This window comes from Bidens hawaiensis, unplaced genomic scaffold, assembly GCF_021521415.1.
Source record: "Bidens hawaiensis isolate Kalapana, Puna unplaced genomic scaffold, B.hawaiensis_p1.1 tig00001179_1, whole genome shotgun sequence".
NCBI lineage: Eukaryota > Viridiplantae > Streptophyta > Magnoliopsida > Asterales > Asteraceae > Bidens > Bidens hawaiensis.
Window position 1 is genome coordinate 1,926,313 of NW_027491068.1, and position 26,442 is coordinate 1,952,754.

At 35.9% G+C, this 26,442-nt stretch overlaps 3 protein-coding genes across 3 annotated transcripts; all 3 read right to left on the minus strand.

The window, feature by feature from the left end:
- Nucleotides 1-4,893: 4,893 nt before the first annotated feature.
- LOC143562555 (GDSL esterase/lipase At4g28780-like) lies at nt 4,894-7,830 on the minus strand. Its single transcript, XM_077050325.1, has 5 exons — nt 7,558-7,830; nt 6,577-6,704; nt 6,254-6,496; nt 5,338-5,590; nt 4,894-5,249 (listed from the first exon to the last, which is right to left on the minus strand). The coding sequence occupies exons 1-5, from the start codon at nt 7,811-7,813 to the stop codon at nt 5,017-5,019; spliced, it is 1,113 nt and encodes a 370-aa protein (XP_076906440.1). The 5' UTR covers nt 7,814-7,830; the 3' UTR covers nt 4,894-5,016.
- Nucleotides 7,831-19,043: 11,213 nt separating this feature from the next.
- Nucleotides 19,044-21,858, minus strand: LOC143561892 (uncharacterized). The gene is made up of 3 exons (XM_077049862.1): nt 21,489-21,858; nt 21,247-21,432; nt 19,044-19,846 (listed from the first exon to the last, which is right to left on the minus strand). Exons 1-3 carry the CDS (start codon nt 21,856-21,858, stop codon nt 19,179-19,181), a joined length of 1,224 nt encoding a protein of 407 aa, XP_076905977.1. The 3' UTR covers nt 19,044-19,178.
- LOC143562565 (uncharacterized) lies at nt 21,409-24,233 on the minus strand. The gene is made up of 3 exons (XM_077050333.1): nt 24,147-24,233; nt 23,023-23,157; nt 21,409-22,919 (listed from the first exon to the last, which is right to left on the minus strand). The coding sequence occupies exons 2-3, from the start codon at nt 23,147-23,149 to the stop codon at nt 21,970-21,972; spliced, it is 1,077 nt and encodes a 358-aa protein (XP_076906448.1). The 5' UTR covers nt 23,150-23,157; nt 24,147-24,233; the 3' UTR covers nt 21,409-21,969.
- Between the last annotated feature and the right edge of the window lie 2,209 nt (nt 24,234-26,442).

Genomic DNA, 26,442 nt, shown 5'->3' on the forward strand with positions numbered 1-26,442 from the left:
ACCAAGAGAAGTTTGTCATCTAAAAAAATCCCTATATGGTCTAAAACAATCTCCTCGAGCTTGGTTTGGCAGATTTACCCTAGCTATGAAGAAATACGGATTCAAACAAAGCAACTCAGATCATACTATGTTCCTTAAACGAATGGGCAAACTTATAACCTGCTTAATTATCTATGTTGATGATATGATTGTTACAGGAAATGATGAGGAAGAAATGGAAAGGTTAAAGGCAAATTTGTTTTCAGAATTCGAGATGAAGGACTTGGGAAGACTGAAGTACTTTCTTGGATATGAAATGCTAAGGTCAAACCGTGGGATTTTCATTTTCCAAAAAAAATATGTTCCCAACTTGTTAGTAGAGACCGGGATGATTGACTGCGAACCTTCAGACACTCCTATGATTATGAATCAAAAACTCTTAATGGAAGAAGGAGCACAGTTGACTGACAAAGGAAGATACCAATGAATCATAGGGAAATTGATATATCTGTCACACATTCGGCCAGACATAGCCTATGCAGTAGGATTTATAAGTCAATTCATGCATCAACCCCAAGAGCCACATATGGAAGCGGTCATAAGGATTATCTTATATCTCAAGGGAACTACTGGTCATGGTGTTTTATTTAAGTCAAATGGTCATCTAGACACTCAAGTCTATACTTATGCAGATTGGGCGGGAGAAAGAGGAAACCGAAGATTGACCTCAGGATACTTTACTCTGGTTGGAGGGAATCTTGTCACTTGGAGAAGCAAGAAACAGAAAGTGGTGGCTCTTTCCAGCGTAGAGGCCGAATTCAGAGGGATAGCACGAGGCTTAACCGAAGTTCTGTGGATTAAAAAACTCCTCACTGAAATAGGTTTCCCTTCAACTAAACCCAACCAAATTCTATGTGACAATAAAGCTGCTATTCAAATCACAGAGAATCCGGTACAACATGACCGAACAAAGCATATAGAGGTGAATCGAAATTTCATTAAAGAAAAAATAGAAAGACGGGTCATCGAATTACCATTCGTCTGGTGGGAAGATCAACTAGCTGATATTTTAACGAAAGCCATAAATGGAAGAATTTTCAACAAATGTTTGAGCAAGTTAAACGTTGGAGATCCCACCATTCAACTTGAGGGGGAATGTTAGAAAATAAAGTATTTTTAGAAAATATTGGAGTTAGTCAAAATTAGTTACATCATTCTCCATATGGCAACTTAACAGCTAACGACACCAATTGTCTAGCCTAGAATTATTCTTGTATCCATATTTAGTGTTTCGTTTTGCCTATAAAAATAAAGGCCCTTTTATTGTAATATCATCATAAAATAATACAATCAATTCTTCCTTTTCATTTATGCTTGTTATAAAAAATGAGCCTACTCTATATGTCAAGAGAACACAATCATATGATATCATTTATGTTTGCCTATATGTTGATGATATTATATGTACTTCTTCTTCTAAAGATCTGATTATGGAGTTTAAGCAAGGAATGGAAAAAGCTTTTGAAATGACAGATATGGGTATGCTCCAACTGTTTTTGGGTCTGGAGGTTAAGCAGACTCAAGATGGGATCTTCCTGCATCAACAAAAATATGCTAAGAACCTACTTCTCAAGTTTGGTATTGCAAGTAAGGAAGAGCCACACCCATGAACTATAATGAGAAGTTGTCCATGTAAGATGGTGCTGATAAAGCTGACGAAGAAACATTCAGAAGTATGGTGGGCGGTCTCATCTATTTGACTCATTCTCGACCAGACTTGGCTCACACAGTCAGTGTGGTCTCAAGGTTCATGCAAAGACCATCAAAAGTGCATTTGGGATCAACCAGAAGAATCCTCAAGTATATAGCTGGTACTACTGATTATGGAATATGGTATACAAAGGCAAAGAAAATTGTGTTAATTGGGTATGGTGACAGTGATTGGGCCAGCAATGTTGATGATCGGAAGAGCTTATCTGCCTATATGTTTTCTCTTGGTAGTGGGGCTATCTCATGGAGCTCCAAGAAGCAGCCAACAGTTGCATTGTCAAGTACCGAAGCCGAATACATTGCGGCTACAGGTGCAGCATGTCAAGCAGTCTGGCTCCGAAGGATTCTCGAAGACCTTGGTTTAAAACAAGAAGATCCCACACTAATTTACTGTGATAGTAAGTCAACTATCAACCTATCTAAGAATCATGTGTATCATAGCCGAGCAAAGCATGTTGAGTTAAGATTTCATTTCATAAGAGAAATGGTTGAACAGAAGCAAGTGGCCCTGGAAATTTGCAGCACTCATGATCAGATCGCAGATGTACTCACCAAGTCAGTAACCCGTGAAAAGTTTGTGTTCTTTCGTTGGCAGCTGGGAGTAATGCAGTTTGAATCAAGGGGGCATGATGAAGAATAATTCAACTGCTACGTAGAGGCCAACTTTCACATAAAGTTGTTTAAGAATAAGTCCTTTGTGCACGTTTTTATTATTGTTTTTTTGAATATTGTTAAAGTAGTTATCCAGAATAATAGGTCTAAGTGGGATTTCGTTAGACCAAATAGCTGGTAGTCTGTTGAGCCTTTTAAGGTTTTCCTTTCCTATTTAAAGTCATCATGTAAACAACTTTATTTACCTTTATCATCTGATAACAAAATATCACGTTGAGCTTTCATCCCTTTGTTTGTGTTGTTTACTTTATTGAGTCTCTAATACCAACAAAGTCTAGGTAAAACTTAGACTGAGGGGTGTGGGGGCTTCAAAGGGGGCGCTAGAGCCCTTCCGCTCGCGCCCCCATGCGCTAGTACCACACCAAGGGGGCGCTAGAGGGGGCTCCAACACCACCGTGAGCATGGTAGCGGGAGAAGAGAGAGATGATGTGGGGCGCTAGCGGGGCGCTAGAGGGGCGCTACCCACACCAGGGGCCAGGCGCTAGAGGGGCGCTACCAACACCCCCCTTATCCAGTTTCTCTCTCTGCCACACGTTATAATATTATTGGTTGGAGCCCCACACCCCTTAGTCTTATGAAGTGTGGCCTGCATTGATATTTGTAAACATTTTTTTTAAGTTATTTAGGTGTCCTTGATTTATTTGTTATTTTTCCATATAAAGTGGCAAATATGTTATAGTAATATTAATAACAATAATTAACAATTGAGTACTCTTTAACAATTTAACAACTATTTTACGTTTTATTAATCTTTACCTTGTATGTTTATTTGATTTTTTTAAAAGTATTTAGATAAGTTTTATTATCCTTTTAATATTATTATATCAGGACAAAACCATTATAACACATTGTGTGTATGCATATTAACTCTCACCCTAAAAGTTTCTGGTTTCGTCATCGCATACAATGAACAATTAATCATAGATATGGTCTTATTAATATTAAAAAACTTTATATAAGTTTTTTATAAGGGGCCATTTTTTTTACTCGCACAGGGTCCCTACTTAAGCATTTTTGAAGACGGCCCTACAGAAACGCTTTCTAAATTTATACAACATAAAAGACAACCTTGTAAAAAGAAGTCATAGATTTGTGATAATGTGTTCATAAATTAACATTTAATAATGTCAGTTGACAGTTGACACAATTTCAAAATAACTAACAATTACATGACTATGAAAACTGTCATTGCCGTTTCCTATAAAAACTCACTTTCTAAAATTATATAGCACGTAATATGATATGACTACATGAAAGTAAGTCGCGTAGACATATGCTACTATCTTTATTAAGTTTACATTGTATATGACAAGTGACAAATCCATGTATAACCCATGTTCTATAGATTTTTCTAGGCTTAACTTTTATTCAAATCACATGACTATATATATTACATCAAATATAAGTTTTTTGATCACCAAATTTCCCATAACTTTACATTTACACCAAAATAATTATAAATAGTTACATTAATATAACAATACACATTATATATTGGAACGAATTGCAATTCATCACCAAATCAATGACAAATTGTTTTGAGTTATGGCAATCGGTCCGTTGCAATATTAGTGACATCCTTTGGCCATCACAAACTCAGTGACCTGTCAAATTTTTCACAAGTTCGGTGGTCAGAAAATTTCATTGCACTCATCCTTTTCTTAGTACTTACTAGCTACTTAGTAATGCGTTGTATAGCCCACAATGGCCATATGGCCTACGAGCCATCAATCTCTTGGATGGCCATAACAACATCATATAATTATTCCAAAAATGCATCCCCTCCCTTTTTAGCTTGGCCAAGACAAATTAGTTGTCATTTTTACCTTTTGTTCCTTTTATTTTGAGGATCGTATTATCAAACGAACTTAACTAAGGACTTGCGACTCTCACTTACGTACTAGCTTCCGTGGTGTGAAAGACATATGATCAACAAAAGAGAATATTATCAGGGGCGAATCTTCATTGGGGCCAGGGGTGGCCCCGGCCCTCCCTGTATTTTTGCGCAGTAGTGTAAATTTACTCGTTTTCGGCCGAAAAATTTTATACGTAGTGTAAGTTTAGCCTTTTTTGGCCGAAAATTTGAGCCCCCCCCCCCCCCCCCCCCCTCGTTTATGAAATTTTGTATACATTTTGAGCTCGGCCCCCCGGTGCCTCAGTCAATGCTTCGCCACTGAATATTATGTGTGTGTGTGTGAAGGATACTTATATATCCAGCACTATACAACTCGATCACAACTTGTTCATTAAACACTCAATTTCAAAAAGTAAGGGTGGACCTCAAGCTTTTATGCTACCAGCCTTTTCGACTAGTGATTATCAACCTGCTTTAAATTTTTATGAAAGACAAATATTAACATGTGATGTGTTGTTCTCTTAATTTAAGGTGCATTTTATCAACCACTTATCATTTATTCACTACATCATATATTTTTTTCATTCAATTGAAAAAAATTATAAGGCTACTAGGGAAGCTGCATGAAAGAAATACAAACACATTTTTGTTACAATTAAGTTCACATCAGATAATATCATGAACAACTCAACCTTTTTCATACGATACAAATAAAATAAGGAGCTATAATTATAAGGCTACTAGATCATAGAATCCAAGGCCATGATGGTGCTTAAATTCATGGGATTCATGTACTCCTCCGAGCCGGTGTAAATTGTTTCAACGATGATCTTGTTTGCACGTTCGGTTGGATGGAATGGATCCCAAAATGCATATACTTCCCTGTTGGGACAAAGATTTGATGTCGGGTTACAAATGCCAACTCCATTAAACGGTCCTTGTCCGCAACATGCAACTTTTGATGTTATAAAACCTATATTTGAATTCTTAATTATGTAACATGCTAATATTTTTAATTGAGTGTAACTTGTAAGACTTGTGCATGTTCGTTAATTACTCACCAAAGGCTTGAGGATTACTGATAAAGTCCTTTTGCATTTTCATTGCGTTGACAGCAACAAAGTAGTTGGATCCAAGCTCTTGGTTGAGGCCTTGAATCATTTGCACAAGTTGGGGGTTGTACAAAAAAGCAGCCTGTTGCGGCTCGGGTGCACACTGACCATTCCCACCCGCAAGGGCTAGCTGGGATGGAACACAACCTAACGGACCAGATCCTGTCACCAGGATTCGTCTAGCCCCCAAATTATATAATTGCTGCCCAATAAATATTATCATTAGCAAATTTTGCATACTTAAGAATATACCAGTTATAAAGCGCGATATAGGGAATGTTTGGACATGTGTTTCGAAAGTGATCATATACTAAAATGTTTTTGAATTTAACAAACTTTCTACTTAAGGAACCGGCGACATTTTGTTTTACAAAATGGTAGGGTAGTTCCAAAAACGAGTGACTCTAGACTTGTTTGTAAAAAGCGGAACAGCTTGGCTCGGTATGTAAATGAGTCAAGCCCAAGCAAAGATAAGCTCCTTCTATATTAGCTGGCTTGTTGACTCTTTTGTTTGGTTTGTTTAAATTAAATTCCAAACTTTTATATATAAAAGTTCTAACCCAAATTTTAATATATAAAAATTATAAATTTTTATATCTAACATGTATGTTTAAATTATTATTATTTCTTTATTATATATACCAATATTTGTAAAAAAATACAAGTTTGATGAGTTGGCTTCAGCTTAATATTCCAACTCGTTAAGAAAATGAGCCGAGCCGAGCTGGCTCGTGTAACTTCGAGAGCCTGAGCCCACCTTGACTCGGCTCGGCTCGGCTCGTTTATCTTATGCGCTAGTATACGCCTCTTAGATATAACATTTATGGATCGCGAATAGCATGAAACTGGTTTTATGAAGATTTACCACAAGGATCTTCCGGTACTCTGAAATAAGATATTTGGTAAACTCAGGAATGGTGTATTGTAGCCTCCTTGCGGTAATGGGTGCCAAGAAATAGTTGTTAACATAGTCATTGCCTCCTAGGGTGATTAGAACCACAGCCTGGTTCACGAGCCGTTGGGTCTGCTCGGGTCCAATCAATGCACTTACTCTAGACTGATACTCTTGAAAGTTTTGTAGTTGTGGACCTATTCTTATAATATTTGCCTACCCAAAACAGTTCATATATTAAAACATGTCATTTTTGGTAACATTCAAATATGTTCGAGTTATTAAGGCAAACTTACAAATTGAATCCCCGTGTCTGGAAGTATACCGATTCCTGCGGATGCGAAGTTTGCTCCAACCAATAGTTTGTCACCATTTAACTCGGGGCTCAAGTACGGCAAAGTGGGTTCGGCCCCAAGCCTTTGACCTATGCACACAAAAAATTGAACTTCTTTACACTACATATTTAGTGTGACCAACAATGTCTAACACTGATCTAACAGGACCAGTAGACTGATAAGACAACGTGTTCACTTTCTGGTTTGGTTTATAAAAGATTGACCATGAGTAATGGACTAGTCAACAACCATTTTGGATTTGTGACTTGATTTAAAGTGTAGTCACACTTAGGAAGTACGAAATCTCGCATTCTCCCAAATGTTCCCGACAAGAAAATTATTATGTAAAGTCGCACTTGCCAACAACGCCTTATGTAGATTTTAGAGTATGGACTTGTCAACAACCGTTTTACGTGAAGTCTCACTCGTCAACAACTTCATTGAAATATGTTTTTTAGCCAACCGCGATTTGACTGAATTGGCACTACCTACCAATTAGTGTCTGAAGGGAATGTTTTTCTTATGCAAGAGAAAATTCACCTAGCTAGTTAGTTGGGTAGTGTCGATTCATGAAGTCGCCGATGTCAAAAGTCTTTAGAGTGAGGTCATTTTTAACAAATGCGACTTTACCTCTAAAGTTTATAGTAAGTTTAACTTCAACAGTAGCTGCAATTGGCAAATGCGACCTCACCTAAACATTATTTTGGTGGTACACTAAGTCCAATTTTCATGTGTGGCCACATTGTAAACCATGTATGAAAAAAAAACTAGTTTTTCACAATAATTGCACAAATAAAGCATAATGTAACAAGATACAAGTTTTTCAAAATAATTGTACAACATAATTAACAAATAGTTATATCACTAAACTTGCATTATATATGTATATGCTATAAGTATAACGCAACAAGATACAACTGCATTAATATATAAATAGCTTACTGATAAGGTCGGGGATGTTCAATCCATTGGAGAAGCGGCCAGTGGGTCGATGGGTGGGGTAATCAATGCCATACGGTGGAGAGTCAGCCCGGGCAGTGGTGGCAAGGTAATTGTTGTTGCCATTGTCAACCAACGAGTCACCAAACACGAAGAAAGCACGTGATCCATGAGCTTTTGGCATGGCTACAAATAGTAGAACTGCCACTAGTTGCAAAAGGGTGGTGACGATGGCGGCAAAGGAAGCATGCTTAGCCATATTTTGTTGGTTAAGACAATGGGAGATTGTGGTTATAAACGGTAGTGTTTTATACTTGTTTACTGAGTGTATTCTTCTTTAGTTGGTTGAAGTCTAATAAATGTGACATGAAAATAAAAATTTTATAGCTATTTTGTGCGGCCAATTGAATATGCTGAAAATTGAATAACGCCTTAAACATACAACAATGATTAAAAGGTGTTCAAGTTGACATGATTTGCTTATGTGATTACTACTATGCATATAAAGGCATTTTTAACTATACGGACGAATACACCTTCGTCCAAAATATACATATCGTATCCTAAATACTTCGTTCGCTTTACATAGAAAAACCACTTATACAGGAACCAAACACCGTGTGCTTATGTTCGAAGTTCGAAAGTTAATAGCACATCTTAAAAATAGATTTTAAAAGTTATATAGCTTCACTACATATATTTTAAAAGAGTAACTATTTCAAAGAGATTATGTGTGAGTGAAACTTGAAATTAACTTCATGTTGTTATGGTTTTTTATGTGTCGATTTGTATTTAATGCATCGTCCAATCTAGTTGCTTCAAGATAACTTTTCATAATATAGTTGTCGATCTGAAAATAACATGTAATATCTATCCATATCTTCCACATAATTGAGCAAAGTTCTGAGCCGTTGAAAAGAAATATTGCAAGATCTATATTTGAAGAGATGGCAACAACCCAAGTCACTCAATAAAGCGACCTCAAACCTGAACAGTAACTTTACCAAAAGTTGCTTAAAAATGCAATTAAAGCCATACATAAAACCAGAAAAATTATAATTATTTTTTTGTTAGTGATCCAAACAAAAAAGAAAAGTTAATTGTTCAAATGATCTAGAAAAATCTGGTTTTCAAATATATATAAGGCTGAGGGGTGTGGGGGGCGCGAGAGGGGGCGCGAGTGGGGGCGCCAGCCAATAATATTGTGACGTGTGGCAGAGAGAGAAACTTGATAAGATGGGTGTTGGTAGTGGTGCTCGCGCCCCGGGCCATGGTGTGGAGGGGCGCGAGAGGGGGCGCGAGCGGTTTATTTTTTTATTTTTTTATAAATGTATTAAAAAAACGTATTATTAAAAAAACAAGAAATTATTTAAAAAAACACACATTAATTAAAAAAACACATTAATATCTAAAAAAAATTAAAGTACTAAAAAAAACATTATTCTTATTCTTCGGCTTGGTCTTCTTCGATCAACCTCTTCCGGATACGTTCCTTTTGTTTTTCCATCAGCATTTGGTCGACCGGATTTAGGTTACTGAAGTCTCTTGTAAAGAAGTCCAAATCTCTCATTCTTTTTTTTTTCTTTTTGTCATTAGAGACCACCTCCATGGTTTTGTTGAATTTATTGAGGGATTCAACAAGATCGGTGATGTTTACGGCTTCCCCCTCAGCCGGTTTTTTCCCCCTGGCGTCCCTTCCCAATGGCCGCCTCCTCGGCGGTGAAGACGTTTCCTCCCCCGCAACGTTTAGGTCGAATCCAACCCGGCAATCCGACCCGGCGGAAGTGCTGTACGCTCCAGACGAACTAGTTTTAGTCCGTTTCGGCCCTACTTCCGCATCAACGTCCGGCGCCACCAGCTCAACCCACTTAGAACACCTTCTCAACCTCTCCCACACCTTTACATCGTCCCACGTCTTCACCGTCCCATACCTCCGCAGGCACTCCTGCCTCCACTCTTCGACAGTGAAATTATAAACCGCCAAATTGTCACTGCCACTTGGTCTCATACGACCAGCGTTCCTGTTGAACAGATTAGTAAACAAGCCGACAAATTTTCTGATTTCGGTCCACCGACCCGAAATCATATCGGCGTTCCGCTCTGTACTCCCAACGAGCGAATAGAACGTCTCCCTAACCTTTGTCCAAAAGACCTTGCTCTTTTGGTAGTCCGCTGCAAAATGCATAAATAAATTTGTAAGTCATTTAACTTTTTTATTTAACTTTTTTATTAAAAATCATTTTTAAAAACGTTAAAACAATTACCGCAACGCCGATCCTCAGAAGTGACTATCCAAGCCCGACACAGGGCTTCCTTCTCATCCGATGACCACGGAGTGATTTTCCGTTTCGTCCTTCCGGTCGAAGCCGAATCCGACCCGTCCGTTGCAACTTGTTTTTTCCGGTGGACGCGTCTTCTTTGTCCCGCAGCTTCACCTTCTGGTTCTGGTTCTTGTGTCTCCGGAACTACAAAGTTAGGAGACGGTTGTATGTTGGATGGTTGAAAGCCAGATGATTGTTGCGACCCCGAATAAAACATCGCTTGGTCCGGTGCCGACCATAAATCGTCGTAACTGTAATCTGAATCTAGGTTTGGGTACCAATTTCCAGCCATGTTTTTAAAAAAAGGTATGTGATATTGGTATGTGATATTGGTTTTGGGTGTGGTATGTGAGAATGGTTTTGGGTGTGGTATGTATTGGTTTAGGAATATATATGTGATATATAGAGGAATATATATAGAGGAAAAAAAATTTTTTTTTTTTTAATACACATTAATATGAGCCAACGGCTCTATTTACGCAACCCAAGAAGCCTTCACGCTCCCCCCAGCCGCTACCCCTCTTGCGCCTGCCTCTTTTTCCGCACTCGCGCCCCTCTCGCGCCTCGGTGGTGTGGTGCTCGCGCCCCGGGGCGCGAGCGGCTGGCCTCTTGCGCCCTTTCTAGCGCTCCACACCCCTCAGCCTAAGGTTTTGTGTATTAATTGTGTTTTGTTTTCTAACCAATTGGCCCTACTTCTTTCAATAGGTCTTAATCAATAGAGAGAACCTACTTTAAGGGTTTATTATTTATTAGGAGCCCTTAAATCCTTAAATTCTTGTATTATTTATTTTGTTTTATTTTTTTTCTAATAGGGGATCCTTTATTATAGAGAAACTGTTGCCCCCAATTATCAAGTTATAAATGCAAGTGAATGTGACAATCTTTAATGTAATTAATTATTTATAATTTAACATTAGCTATATTTTGCTTCCGAACATCCAAATCCGTACATTTAGAAACTAACATTGTATTCCCGTGTCTAGTTTGACAAGAGAAATGGAAGGAATTAAAAGCAAATCAGGACAAATCATGTTTTACAAATTTTTATCAGGAAATAAATAGAGAGAAAGGGAAGAGAAATTAATGACTATTTTCGTTTTTTTTAAATTTAAAAGATTTGAAGAAAAAATTATGAACCCATAGAAAGAGTTAATATCCTTTTCTAAACATATCTATTTATAATATATATATAAACGAAAACATAAAAATCATACGTGTCGCGATGTGGTCGCTCCCCTTTTTCTTGAAGTCGCCAGATTTGCTTGATTTTTAAATGTAGGCTTCTCATGCATCTCACCAAATATTGATATGATATACTAAAAATCAATATGTGATTTATTAAAAAAAAGATATATATTATTTATAATTAAAAAACTAACTTTATAGTAAAAAAAAATAAACGAACTGTTCATGTACTCGTCGCATTGCAGCGATGCTAATATGGGTTCGGTTGGTACCATAATTCAACCCAATAAATAAATTTGTCGAAATAAAAAGATTAACATGCAAGATATTTACATAAACAGTTATTCGGTTGGTAAAACCTGAGTGTTGAAACTTGAATGTTGGTAAACCCTGGTGAGTAAAAAATGTGCTTTACGAAGGCGAGTCAACGGGATTTGCTCAGTAACTCGTTACGGTATAAACAACGTTGGTAAAAACCCAATTGTTAAAAACTAAAAATGAATTCGTCAAATTCACATATAAAAAACTAACATATAAACAAATAAAATATCAAACTGACATTTTTTCCGTAGGTAAAACTCAGAGCGTTTGTAAAACCGAGCGTTGTAGGTTTCGGGTGTTGGGCCGATGAGTTGATGCGAATTTGGACAGTTTCGGTTATGTCTGTTACGGTACGATATAAACCTAGGAGTTGGTAAAACCAGAGCGTTGTTAGTTCCGGGCATTGCGGTAATGAGTCAATGTGAATTTGGTTAGTCTCGGTTATGTTCATTATGGTATAGAGCTAAACAAAAGGTCGGTAAACCCTAGCTTTGTCGATTATGGGTGTTGCGGCAGTGAGTCGATGCGAATTCGGCCGGTCTCGGTTACGTTCGTTACGATACTGGAACTCAAACACAAAGGCCGATAAAACCTGAGCGTTGCGGCGGTGAGTCGATAAACCTGAGCATTGTCGGTCTCGGACGTTGTGTTAGTGATCATCGTGAATTCAATTGGTTTCAATTACATTCGTTATGATACATAAACTAAAAAACAAAAATAACAAAAAATAATAATGTTGACGTGACTCAATACTGGACCGCTGCTTGGCCCAATAAAATTTCTTGCGACACCAAACTTCTATTTTGTAGATATTAAAATTTCTTGCGAGGGGTTTTGAAACCATAGTTGAAGCTCATATCTTGGTGATCGAGAGTCAATCGAATCTTCTTGTTACACATTGATCCGCAAAATAGAAAAATGGATAATATAGTGGGCCATGATTTAATGAAATATTGACTTGTCTAATTTAATAGAGTTAAGTGCCATTTTAGTACCTGTGGTTTGGCCAACTACGCAACTTTAGTAACTATTCTTTATTTTGTGCATATGGCTACCTCAGTTTTAAAAAACTTGCATTTTTAGTACTTTTTTTCTAACCCCGTCTATTTTTTCCGTTAAGTTAGGGATAATTTGATAACTTCGTTATTTTCTTTGTTTTTTTCTTTTTTTTAACGCTTATATCTTGTAAACCCTAAATCCCCAAATCATAACTTCAAAATCCATTTCCTAAATCCCCAAATATCGTAAAAATTCAAACCCTATGATGATATGGAGAAAGGGTTTGGGGATTTAGGATTTGAATTTTGATGTTATGATTTGTGGATTTCGTGTTTACCAGATATAAGCGTTTAGAAGAAAAGAAAAAAATAAAGAAAATAACGAAATTACCAAATTATCCCTAACTTAACGGAAAAAATAGATATGGTTAGAAAAAAATACTAAAAATTCAAGTTTTTTGAAACTGAGGTAGCCATATGCACAAAATAAAGAATAAGTACTAAAGTTGCGTAGTTGGCCAAATCACAGGTACTAAAATGGCACTTAACTCAATTTAATATTAACATAATTTCTAATAACTAAAGGTATAACAATACAACCAAAGATGCAAAGAAAAATTCCAAATTAATATATACTAGGTAAAACACCGGCGCGTTGCGCCGGGTAGATGGCGTTAATTTGTAAACGTCCAGATTCAACAAATTAACATACTAAAAAAATCGTGCGTTGCGGTGACGAACCAACATAAATTTGGTCAGTATTGGGTTACATCGAAACTAAACCAAAAAGTAAATCCACAAACACAACCAGCAACGAATCAAAAAAAGATATTCGTGTGTTTCGGCTAAGATCCGACACAAATTCGATTGATATCAACGGTACAGAAGCTAAATCTTAAACATAAATTTTATTAAATTTTATACATCAAATATCACACTTCTAAATAACAAAAAAAAAAATATTGGCTAAAATGAAGCTAAGAAGAACTGACCATTGGTACCAAAGTCACTTCAAACTCAACAAAGATAACAAATGCCATCAGACCTTCAAATGATATTTGTTTTCCTTTAACAAATTACTTAAATTATCAAAGAGTTAGCTACTTAAAACTTTGTGGCACTAGGCACTGATTTTTATCTATAATAGGTAACAAACCCGTCACGTGACGGTGGGACACAATTTCGGTTGGTGTCGGTTCATTTCGTTACGTCATCAACACTAAATTAAAAACTATAACTTAGTAAACGTCCAAAACAGTATCAGCATACATACAACTTAAAATCAAAGTGACGCAAATGTGATCGGTATCGGTCAGGCTCGTACCGGCATATGCATTAAACCCAAAAAATAAAATAATAAACACCCATAATAGTAGTGACACTCGTACATATAAAATACCAGCATGTTTAAAACAAAAAATTCCGGCTACATTTGGTATGGTACCGGAACTAAACAAACAAAAATTTCGTCAAGTTAACATGTTTAAAACATGGGTGTAGTAGTAGCTAGTTAACACGAATTCGATCGAAATCAGTGAAGTTTATTACCGTTACCGAAACTAAACCTAAAAAATAATTTCATCAAGTTATCATATTTAAAACAAATAAAAAATGCTTAAAATTTGAAAAGAAAAACCTATAAAAACAATCAAACAACACATACATATAGAAATATAGAAGAATAACCAAAAAAGAAAAAAACATGTTGCCTAGAGGAATAGAACTTGCGCATGCAAGACATAAGATGATAAAACTGATTTCTTCAACCATCACACCAACCCAACAATCTGTTCAAATTTCATAAGTTTGTTATAAAAGGTCAAACTAATATCTAATATCTTAAAAGGTGCAAATGTGGCACCGACATTTGGGTTTTAATATATATAGATAATATAGTAATTAGATTAGAATTAGATACGGAGTAATAGATAATGTTATCATGCCAACCAGACCTGAGTTGTGTTTAGTTGTAGAGAGTAATTGTCCCAAAAAGGACCTAACCGTCTTTATAATGCAAGAATATGAGGGAACCCAATCTCATTGGTGGGGTCTCGGATGGCATAAACCTTGGGCCCAATTCAAAAGTTTGTAGATTGTAATCAAGAAATCTAAATCTCGCTACGTACTCGAGCTGCATGCTAAGATTAATTGCGATTTATCAACTGAACCATGTAAATCTTGTATGCTTTTTCTCATCTTGAGAGTTTTATATTTGTGAAGATATTGCTTATATGCGTTTAAGCAATCGAACATCCATTATCCATATCTAGTGAGACTCTAGCACCATTTCATAACAATTGGTATTGAAATAGTTAGTTTCACTTGCCGCGGTTCAGTTTTGGAAAGATAGAAAACGATTCAGGTATCCGTTGCAATGAGTGTATGATTGAATTCTGGATGTTTAAACATTGTTTGTATAAAAACTTATTAAGATGCTTCATAAGTTACTACTAAACCTATTCTTTTACTTTTTTAATTTGAAAAAATCTCTATTGATACAAATAAGTAATAACCATTCAAATAATAGAGTAGAATAATAATAATAATAATAATAATAATAATAATAATAATAATAATAATATGCAATCATAGCTAATGTCTTTTTCAGGAAAATAGTAAGATTTTTTTATTTTTTATTTTTGAATGGCAAATATGTTAGTTTGGGTCAACTTTAAATACACGAGACATGATACGGTTGTTCAACGCCTCAAACTTTAATGTGACCTTCTTTTTCGGCTATTGAATAACTCATTTGGTTATATTTGGTTTAACAACCACTTTTTCCTTTTACTACCAACTTTGACATGATGACCTAATGGTACGTTGTTTGCTCTTTCACAAGACGGTGGATTCAAATATTTAAAAATGTAAACTTAGAGGAAAAATTTTGTAACAAAAAAATCTAGAAGAATATGCATGTGCGTTGTAGTTGCCGGTGTTTTTATATCAAAATACATATGTTGTTCAGCTGATCATGTGTCGTGCTGGTTCAGTTCAATAACACAATTTATATCAAAGTGCATATGAAAAAAACATATTAAACAACATAAAACATTATACTTTAAAAGAAAGAGAAAAATGAAAAATATATAGAATTCATATTAAACAAGAGACCTATTTAATTATATTGCCTACGATATTAAGATAACTAAATAATTAAAGAAGTGAACTTAAAAAAAAGAAAAAAAAGAAAAAAAAAAGCGCCAAAAGAGATGGGAAAAAAAAAATTAAACTGACTTGGGGTAGAGGGTGCAGTGGCGGATTTATATGTACGTGAGGGGGGTAAAGACTCCCACTCAAGTATAGATTAATAGTGTAGAAATTTCATTTATGTTGATAAAATTTTGTAAATAATTATAAAATGCCCATTTGTATGTGTTCAGTGTGCCCCTTTATTAGTAGGGTTGTTCAAAAATCCTGTAACTCGAAAATAACTCGAAAACAACTTAGCTCGAAAACGCTCGATTCTGAATGAGCTCGAGCCTGGGTTAGTTCGGCTAGTGGCTCGGTCTTGGCTCGACTCATTAGCTCGGCTCGTTGGCTCATCTAGATTAAACCCTAAATTTTAATATCTATATATAATAATAGAATACAAGAAATAAATAAATAAAAACTATACATTATTATGCCACTAGATACCTAAAACCTTATAAAAAAATAACTAAAATAAAACATATAACGTTATAAATTCTCTAGTTTATAAATTTTATATAATATGTATGTTAAAATTATAATTTTTTTCTTTTATATATCAAAATTTGTAAAACAAAATAAAAAAATTTAAAAATTAAGTAACCCGGCTCGACGAGCTCAAGCTCGGCTCGAGCTGTAAACGAGCCAAGCTCGAGCTTGATTTTTCAGCTCGATAAAGAAAACCAATTGAGCTCGAGCCAGCTCGATTAAGTTCGAGCTCGAGCATACTCTGACTCGACTCGACTCGACTCAGCTCGTTTACAGCCCTATTTATTAGTGGAAGAAAAATATATAAAAAATGAAATCAAAATAACAATAAGAGCTTGAAAGGAAATAGAAATAGTGATGAACTAGGTAAGAAGACGGATTCGAGAGAGAGAAACCAATAAAAAGTAAAGAAACTATACATAATTATATTTTATCTTGGGAAATAAAAAGGATTTCATATGGTAAAATGAATCCCGGTTAATTTTTTTCGGTTCATAGTTTAAGAAAAGTATTCTCTGATCATATTTATGGGGATGACTCTCCCTTTTACACTTGGGAGCCTTCGATCCCCATAAAGGTCAATTGCTTCATCCGGAGACTTTTGCAAAATAGAATTCCGGTTGCGGTAAACTTGGTAGCCAGAGGGTTGAACTCGATTTCGTCTGTATGCTCGTTTTGCCAGTCTGCGGACGAATCATCAGTTCATGTTTTGCTTGAGTGTCCAAAAGCAAAAGAAATGTGGAGAGCGATCTCACTTGGGTGTCAATGGGATTTGACAGGTTTTGATTATTTTGAACAACTTTTGGAGGGGGCGAATGATGTGGTTCTCGCTTTGGTGTCAAGGGCTGTAGTACGAGTAGGAGGACTTTGTGCTTGATTATTTTTACATCCATTTGGTTCATGTGGAAGCGTCGCAACGCTCAGATTTTCAACGATAGGCTGAAATCTACACAGTTAATTGAAGAGGATATTATGACAAATCTTTTTGGTTGGATCAAACACAGGTCTCTCCATAAAGAAATTGTTTGGCATGATTGGGTCACTTTACCTTTATCTTGTATTTTGGTTTGATGTTTTGTAGGGGTTGTAGTGCTCTTATTGTATTTTGTATTTACTGGTTCATCTCCAGCTTCCTGCTGAATGTTCCTTTTATTTTTATGAATGAATCTCTAGTGTTGCTGTTCAAAAAAAAATTAATTTTAACTATTATTTTTCATTAATAATTTTTATCTTAATAAAGCATGGCATTTCGGTCGGTATGTTTTTGTTATATTTAGTTTGAAGAAAAAATTTAATTTCAAATTTAATTAGTTCTTATTAATATGATTAGTTAAAAAAAAACTCACTCGCTATTCTACCATTTGTACTAACTTGACATGTTCTAGCCTAGTGTATTTTTGACCCCCACTGATAAAATGTCATGGATCCGCCACCGAGAGGGTGGTTTGGGTTTCACATTCTTTGTTGATAGATTTTGTTTAGTGTGTACACATATTAAACTATACTTGTTCGTTGGTATTCCTTTGATGATTATCGACGGATATCCTAAACTAGAACAAACAGAATTTATAAGGGATACCATAACGTAACCGGACAAAAAGAAACTTTCACAGAGAGTACCAATGGTCAACCAACACAAATAAGTCCAAATTTTATCGTGGTAGATGAGAACTGATTTCTAATGAACTTTCTTTCTATCTGTTGCTAATCCCTAAGAAAATTTTTTGATAAGATTCTTGTTAGGCCTCTGGTGATGGAAATGGTTTTGCGATGGATAGTCCATAGGTAACCCGTTACTAATTTTAAAAATAAGATTTTGAGTGATATTATGTGTCGACCTTCTTTTAGTACTTTGTTGTTATATATATTGTTTAAGGTCTATCCGGGTTTGATGAGACTCATGACTTAAAAAATATTATTCGATTATGAAAAGAGTTTCACAAATAAATGAGATACTATAACACATTTAAGGACTATTTGGATTTGGTGAGACACTGAGACTCATACCCGTGAATTCGGGTCGAACGCATGAAAATTCTTAAATCACAAATCAAACAATCTGGTGGCTTGAGAAGGGGTGATGTCATGAGCAACCAGAGAGACACCAGGATTTTTTTTTGGTAGCCATTTAGATAGATAGATAGATAGATAGATAGATAGATAGATAGTTTTAAGCTTAAGGAAGTAACGTTGGTTTCTTGAAGAAATACCAAACAAATCTTTCCGAGGTCCGTAAATAAATAAAAAGAACTGTCTATTGGGCTTCCATCATGTCATATTCAGTACTTTTAATGGGCTTGTAATAGAATATAAAAAGACAAGTTTTTCCATTTACATCTCAACCAATGAAAGTTTATTTTTAAAGTTTTTAAAAAGTGAATGGTTTTTTCACAAGAAAAACCATAGAAATTTGCCTACTAATAATGCATGATTGGATCAACTTGTGAGAAGTTAATCAATTATAATTTATAAAAATACTTTCTACACCAATAATATTCACGATGGATGGATGAATAGAGAAGGAAGGATAAACGTTTTTACTGCGAGACAACCTTGAATGAATAGAGAAGGAAGGATACACGTTTTTAGTGCGAGACAACCTGGGTAGATGATGACATGGTTAATATTTTTAGACTTCCCAAAGAAGCCCTAAGGAGCTTAATTTGTAGGGATGTTCATTAGTATTATTAGTTTCATAACTTTTTGACCGCAAACCTGCACGCAAAATATTGGTTAATCAGTTGTTTTCAAGATTTAGTTGTTCGGTTAATCAATCAACAGATTTTTATTAAATAAATAGATTTTTATAACTTAAAAATGACAATCTAGGAGTAGTAGATAAAAAGAAGATAAAACTATAAAATAAAAATAGAAAGAGAGAAAGGATTCATTTAACATGTTTCATTCTAAACTATTTAAAAATATATTTATTTTACATTTTTACATGATATTCATTAAAATGACTTGAAGAATATCACACACAAAACAAAAATATATTCATTTTGTATTATTAAACAGATAAGACAACACAAAAAGCCCATGATTGTTTGAAACTCACAACATATCATTAATTAAAATTAAATCAACAATACACAAATAATCATGTGATAATTTAAATTTAGGGAGTGTAAGCCAAAATCACTCCTTTTATCAACTCTACCACAAAATCATCCACAAGTTGTTCAACCAACTTCACTTGTATTTCATGTTTTACATCCTCATTTTCCAGTCTCAAATCCTCCATCCAAACCTCACTTTCAACTTCTTTTCTCACCACCCTCTCCACCACCGCACCGCCGCCATCTTCCTCCCGATCACACATTTCTTCACCAGATATCCATTCTTTCATCTGGCCCCACACGCGGTCCGTCGTCAACTTTCCCATGTGTTCACAGGTCCCACTTGTTAAAACCTCATTCACACAGTCAAACACAAGCCTTTGAAATGATCTTTGGTGTCTTTCTTTGGATTGGTGAACCGGTTCCTTATCGGTTAGGCTCATGTACCTGTCTCTCAAAGACGGGTCCAGTGGGCTCTCGGGTGAATGCCACCTGGCGAGAACTGAATCTGAATGGACCGCATTATTATTTCCAGCTGCTGATAGTAGTGTTTGAACATATAAGAAACACTCTTGTTCTTCTTCCTCTCGGCTCAACAGTTTTGTGGAGGTTTTACCTAGAATGGGAGTGACGGGCCCTGCAGCGTAGTGATCCAATGCTGGTATTCGGGAAATGGATCCGATTGGCGGTGATTTATCGATCAGGTTGTATTTATTAGGATCTATCCCTGTTAAAACAGCATAAATGAAAGGAATTTGAAAACAAAAATAACGTTTGTAGATTAAGGTGCTGTTTGTTTTTCCTTAAAAGCACTTCTCCACCTCTTTTGTCTGCACTGAGAAGAGGGCGCGCAGACGTTGGGCTCTGCAGTGTGTTTGTTTTCCCGAAGACGTTTCATTAAAAAACGTCTGCGCGCCCTCTTCTCCTAGAAGTGTTGGTATTGTTACTTCTCACCTCTTCTATCCCATTTTACTCCATAGTTTTTCTTCTTCATTCATCAGAGACTCCCAAATAACTTCTCCTCCTCCACTCCTCCTCCACCACTTCACCGCTACCGTATCCACTCTTCCACCGCCGCCTCCACTCCTCCACCGCGCCGCCTCCACTCCTCCACAGTCGCCGCTGCACACCACGTCGCCATCCATCAACCCTGCTGCACACCACCCTGTCACCGACCACCAACCTCGCTGCACACCATCCCGTCACCGACCACCCTGTCACCATCCAGCCTGCTCCGACGCCTTCTCCAGGTTTAGTAACTGTTAATTAGATATGTTAATTGATTAGTTTTTTTTAGGTTTTTGTTAATTGATTTGTTCAATTAAGGTATTGGGTTTTTGTTAATTTAATTCTTGTTAATTGATTGTTAAGTCTTAATTGAGTTGTTAATTGATTGTTCTATGTCTTTAGATACATTATATGTTTGAACTATCAAGTTGGGTTTGTTGTTGGGGCTTGGGTTCGAATATATGGTTTTCGGGTTTAGTTATAATGGAAAAAAAAAGAGTTCAAGTAGTTCGGTTCTTGCGTTCATATATAATAATTAAAAAACGTGTTCGGGTTATACGGTTTCGGGCTTACATGAATTAATTAAAAAAATGTTTGGTTTATTCTTATTATCGGGTTTGGGATAGTTTGAGTCGTGATTGGGTTAGTTTGCGTCATGTTGTTTGGTTTTTGTTTGTGTTAGTACGTGCTATTTTAGGTTGTTCGGGTTATTATAACATGTATTTATTTGTTTATTTATATAGATTTGACAAGACTCGACAACGGCTACACTTATGGGACTTGACAGTTTGATTACGAGATTAATGTCGGAACTTTTTTTATAGATTGTTTGTAAGAGCCTAACGATTCTCATACATGTTAAACTTGGATGATGTATTTTGATGTTATTATTTTTAATTATGTACAATTTGTATTATTTTGTATAAATATTAGATTTATGTATTTTTAATTGTTGTTGGATAATTTTAGCAGTTTGCAGACGTTAAAAAACAAACAGTCTTCTTCTTGCAGACTGCAGAGATTTAGTCCACCTCTTCTGCTACAGATGTCTGCAGATGTGGTCCGCAGACTGCAGACATTTTAGCTCTTAAAAAACAAACAGCACCTATGATTAATTACCAATTTTATTCAGTTTAGCAGTGGAAGAACAGGTTGATGTATGATCATCATCTTTAAGTTGTGATTCCAAAACCGAAATTGGGCTCGGCTGATCCACGTTATCATTTGCATTTCCAGAACCCTGCACAATATAACCAATTATACACAACTTAATAATAATATTTGACTTTAAAGCAGACTCCATACCTCAGTCAATTGTTGACCAATATCTTTAACCACTATGTCATTAATGCACTCATTACCATTGTTTCTTGAAGATTCATGAAATTCATCATCAGACATTTGGGATTTTTGCTTGTTGGATTTTTGACTTCTGGAAAAAAACAATCTTGAAACATTCCCTTTGAACAAAGATGACTTTTGACTTTTTCCCATGGTCAAATCTTTAGTATCATCATCCTTTTTACCTTTCAAGAACTCTGTAGAAGATACCGGAAGAGGCTTCAACCTCATAAGATTTTCAGGAATACCATCAGCTTCAACATCATGGCCTTTATTTTTATTTAAATCGCTAGTGTTTTTACAATTAGAAAGAGCAAGCATTTCTCCCAATGTACTTGAGTTTCTCCTTACATGTCTTTGTTCTTGACCACTCCTGTTTAATGACAACATCGCCCATCTTTCAGAAAGACGTTTTTTCGCCTCTCTGCCAACAGATGAGTCTAGAGAACAAGACGCACGACTGAACGAGGAAGAAGAATATGGACTGCCAAAACGGTCGATCTAATCACGATCATAATCCCACGAGTGTCGTGAACTTGGTGACATCACCTCTGAATCACTCAGATTCCCTGCTGCATAGTAAACTTCAGATTTACCGAACGAACTCTCGTCACCATTATAACCATTAGATAAAACAGAAGAAAGAAGAGTTTCATCTCTTCCATGGCTACTTGAACTCACTTCCGGCTCGTTATCTTCTAAATCTGCGTAAAATCCATCATCATTTAATGTTTTTGATGATGGAGATGAACAAACAGTTCTCGTTTCATTAAGGATTCCACATTTTGGTTTCAGTACCACAATACGCGTTGGCTGATGATGGTTTTCACTAAATTTATCCTGAGGTAACTTACGATTGTCTACAAACTTAGATGGTTTAAGAATTGTAATGCGTTTTGAGTCCGGGCGAGGGGGTATAGACGGTAAATTGTGATGCTGAGAGAATAAAGAATTAGGTTCTTGAAGATACTTGAGGAATAAATCTTTATTAGAATTCAAAACTTCTATAGCATCTTGAAACTGTTTGGATTGGCGAAGCTTCTCATCGGTAGATAAACGTTTTGCTTCCATAAACTTTTCCCGAATGAGCGCCATATTGTTCTCATTCTTGCTTTCTTTACATTTACCAGTACGGTCTTTTTGTATAAAATCCAAAGATCCAGACTGGCTTCTTGATCTTGAGCCTGTTAGATTGGTTCTGCATGAAGGTGAACTAAGTGGACCGCGACGTGGAAGATCATCATCAAGGCCCATTAACTTAGCAACCAAACTAGATGGACCTTTCTTAGAGACCTCTTCTTTTGACATTTCTTGCGCTATAAGCATCTTTATAGGCGTCCCGTTCAGTTTCCTATTTGACGGTGATTTTCCTAACTCAGACACCATCTGCATATGATCATCAACTACACAAGACGTTGGCATATCCGACTGGCTCCTAGATACAGGAGAGCCTATTTCATGTAACGTAAATTAGTCAAACGAAAAGTCAGATTACATATTAAGGCTCCAATGACATAAGTGATAACTCTAATAATATTCAGAAGTAGAAATAACCTTCATAGTGTGGCTTTTCTGTGAGCAGTTTGTTTCCTCCTACATGTGCATTCAAATCAAAAAGGTTCACCATTCTTCTTCCCAAGCATCCTGGAACATGTCTTTCTAAATTCCTATTCATATTCATTTCAACACCTGCTAATGCAGATAATCAAAGGTTGTAAATTTTGATTAACTGTTAAGTATCCAGCTGGTCGGGTTGGGTCCACTCAGGCTAAATTATATGGAGTCAAAGTCAAGAGCAGAACCCTTGGGAAGTCAAAGTCAAAGGTGAGTTGAATGGAAGAGCTAAGCTAGTAGAGCAGTTATTTATATTCGTCGACCCATATTATTATTCGTGTCAAAGATTTCAACACTAACCCACACACACACAATTGGGTCGAACCGAAACCGACCTGTTTGGCCCATTTACCAAAACATTAAAAAAATTTTCTTAAATACAATTGATATATGTTAGAGTCGGTAGAGAAAATGAGCAATATATTTTCTTAATTTATAAAAATAATTAAATCATGAAATTTCATTGAAATTGCAAGAGTATCTTCGGAAAATGGAAAACAGAAGTTACAAATACAAAAATATAATTATATATATAAAAGTTTAATTTTAATTACTTAAACGGGTTAATGGGTCAACCCGAACCCGGCCCATATATTTAAACGGGTCAGGTTAGTCAACCCAACCGCAACCTGTATTTTAAACAGGCCATGTTATTGAACCCACAACCTATTTTTTTTCGTGTCAGGTGTTTTGGGTCGTGTCAACAGTTGCCACCCCTAGCCCTTTTCGAATCGGTTCGAGACAAGTGGCGGATGTAGCATACAATGAGAGGTATCCCGGGATACCCCTCAACTTAATGCTATTTTTTTTCTTCTCCGTTTTACGTATTCGGATAAGCATACCCAAAGGTCTAATCTTTTTTTTTTTTTTTGGGATACGGGTACCCCTTAATTTTTCTTCTAGATCCGACACTCCGGGACTATCTTTCCTATTTTCAACTCAAGTAAGAACCTTTTATTTGAGCTTCACACCAACATTGTTACTGTTAACTATTATCTAATAAGTAATAAGCAGTAAGATTGAAGGTAACTAAACCATAAGTAAATAGAGTGTGAGATGAGTACCTAAAGTGATTAAATTATTTCTTGCCGGAATCTGTCATTCCGGTAGCATAATGTAGCCGGAGATCCGGTGGTTTTTACTTCCAATAGACTCCAAGTTCATGTTCTTATTATTATTATTACAAGCACAGCATACACATGTAGAGAGAGAATATTGAGAAACGAATAAAACCAGATATAACGGATGGAAAGATACTGGTTTTCTAATTTCTTTATTGCTTTTTGGTTCTTGTACTTTGGTTTAGTTTCATAAATGTCCTGTAAATTATGAGCTATACATTTGAAGTCCAGTTGATATGACGATGACACATTGACACCGTCTAAATGCTCGTTAGGTATCGGGTATGCTTGTTATTTTGATAAAATTAGTCGTGTGATTTTCAGTTAAGTTTCTTTTCTTGTCATTCTATTTTTTATGTAATTATATATTTTTAATAACTAAAAAAATTTAAAACTATGAATTACACATATCATCATCATCATAAAAATATGAAGCGTCCTATATATGTAAACTTTATTATACCTCGAACGAAAAGTCAATTCTCGATATAACTAAGCTAATAGAATGAAACTTTACTAGACAATAGTTATGAGAAATTAAGATTAAAATTTTCAGGCATATGGTTTAGGTAAATTAATATGAATATGGTTTCGAGTAATCGAGTCTTGCACTCCTGATACCATACTTCTTGTATATGAACCTGTTAATTTCTTTTAACAAACTAATACCCGTCGAATACATGTCTTGGACGTTTCGGGTATTCACATTAATAATTATAATTACTATCTAGCTATTATTTTGTGATTTGATAAGGCAGAACAACGATTTATTATTATTTTAAACGGACAACAAACATATAATAGGGACCACTATAACTAGGAGTTTGAGAAGGACTCGGAAAAATTACAAAGTTAAAAATGAATAGTGATATTACGTCAAATGTACCAATCATTCTAATCTAACACCTGTAACTTGGATCTATTATTTTTATCCAAACGAAAGTGGCTGCCTTGACATCTTCAACAATACCATCCGACTTGAAAGTTGTTTCTTTGAAAACTTTCTTGTTTCTGACTTTCAAATGAACCACAAAGCCACCAAGGAGACTGAGTGTAGCATTTTCTTATAACCTTCGTCTCTACAAATTGAATCCAACGCCATCAAAAACTCCCTAACCAAGGTTGACCAGCGTGCCATGAGTTTTCTCCAAATTTCCTTCGCAAATTTGCAAGAAAGCAATAAGTGGTTAAACCATTTCCGTGATCTCCCCACATGAAGGTAATAATATTAACATTGATTAAAAATAATTCTTGAAACATGGGTAAAAAAACAAAATATATTCTTTTTCAACAGCCATTAATTCAATTAAAAGAACAATAAAAATAGGTTGTAAGGAAAAGAAAAGCAAAAAAACATGTTTCATTCAAACGAAATGTCAATTAGTCTAGCGATGCCCCCATGATCTCTTTCGAGGGGAGTTAGTGGGTTCAAGTCTTCTTCGGACCAATTTGTTCCTGGTTAAGTTAGTGCGTATTGTTAGTTGTGGGTTTTCTCTTAGATGGATGGAGCGAATCATGACGTTCTATTTTTCGAATAAAATGATGATTCATTTGTCGAGTAATCCCGGATATCCAATCCTTGCTATTCCCACATAAAAATATGCTTCATTAAATGCGTGGGTAAAATGTTCCCGCATAGCTTTGTTTTGATGTGAAATTCCAAAAAAGCCATGTCTACATTTTTTTGAATGAAATTAAAGGGTTGCATGTGCAAATTTGTAGCTTCATCTTAGCAAGTGCAATAATTGGATCTCAATAGTATAAAGGATGTGTAGCCGTTTAAAAATAAAAAAAACCAACAATAAAATGTACATGCTCATATAAGTTCATGGTTAACCAAACTTGTATAAAAAGTAATCATTATTATTAATGTTGCTGTAATTATTTTATTAAGTTGATCATATTTACATGTTGATGTATGCATGAATCTACAACCCCAATAAGAACACTCGCTATGGGGCGTCTAACGGGGTGAAGGCGGGCGCCGTTGGGCGCTGATCACCACCAAGGGACGCCCTTGGTGGTGGGGCACGGTGGTGCTGATGGTTGAAACGCCCGGCGCGGAAGAAGAAATTAAGTGCCCCTGCCCCCCCCCCCCCCCCTCCTCCAACAACTCTCTCCATCTCTGACACACACACACACACATACATACATACATATGCATATGAATATAAATGGGTGCTCTTGGGGCATTAAACCATAGCAATGATACCACCGGTGCTTACGTGATGCTGATATG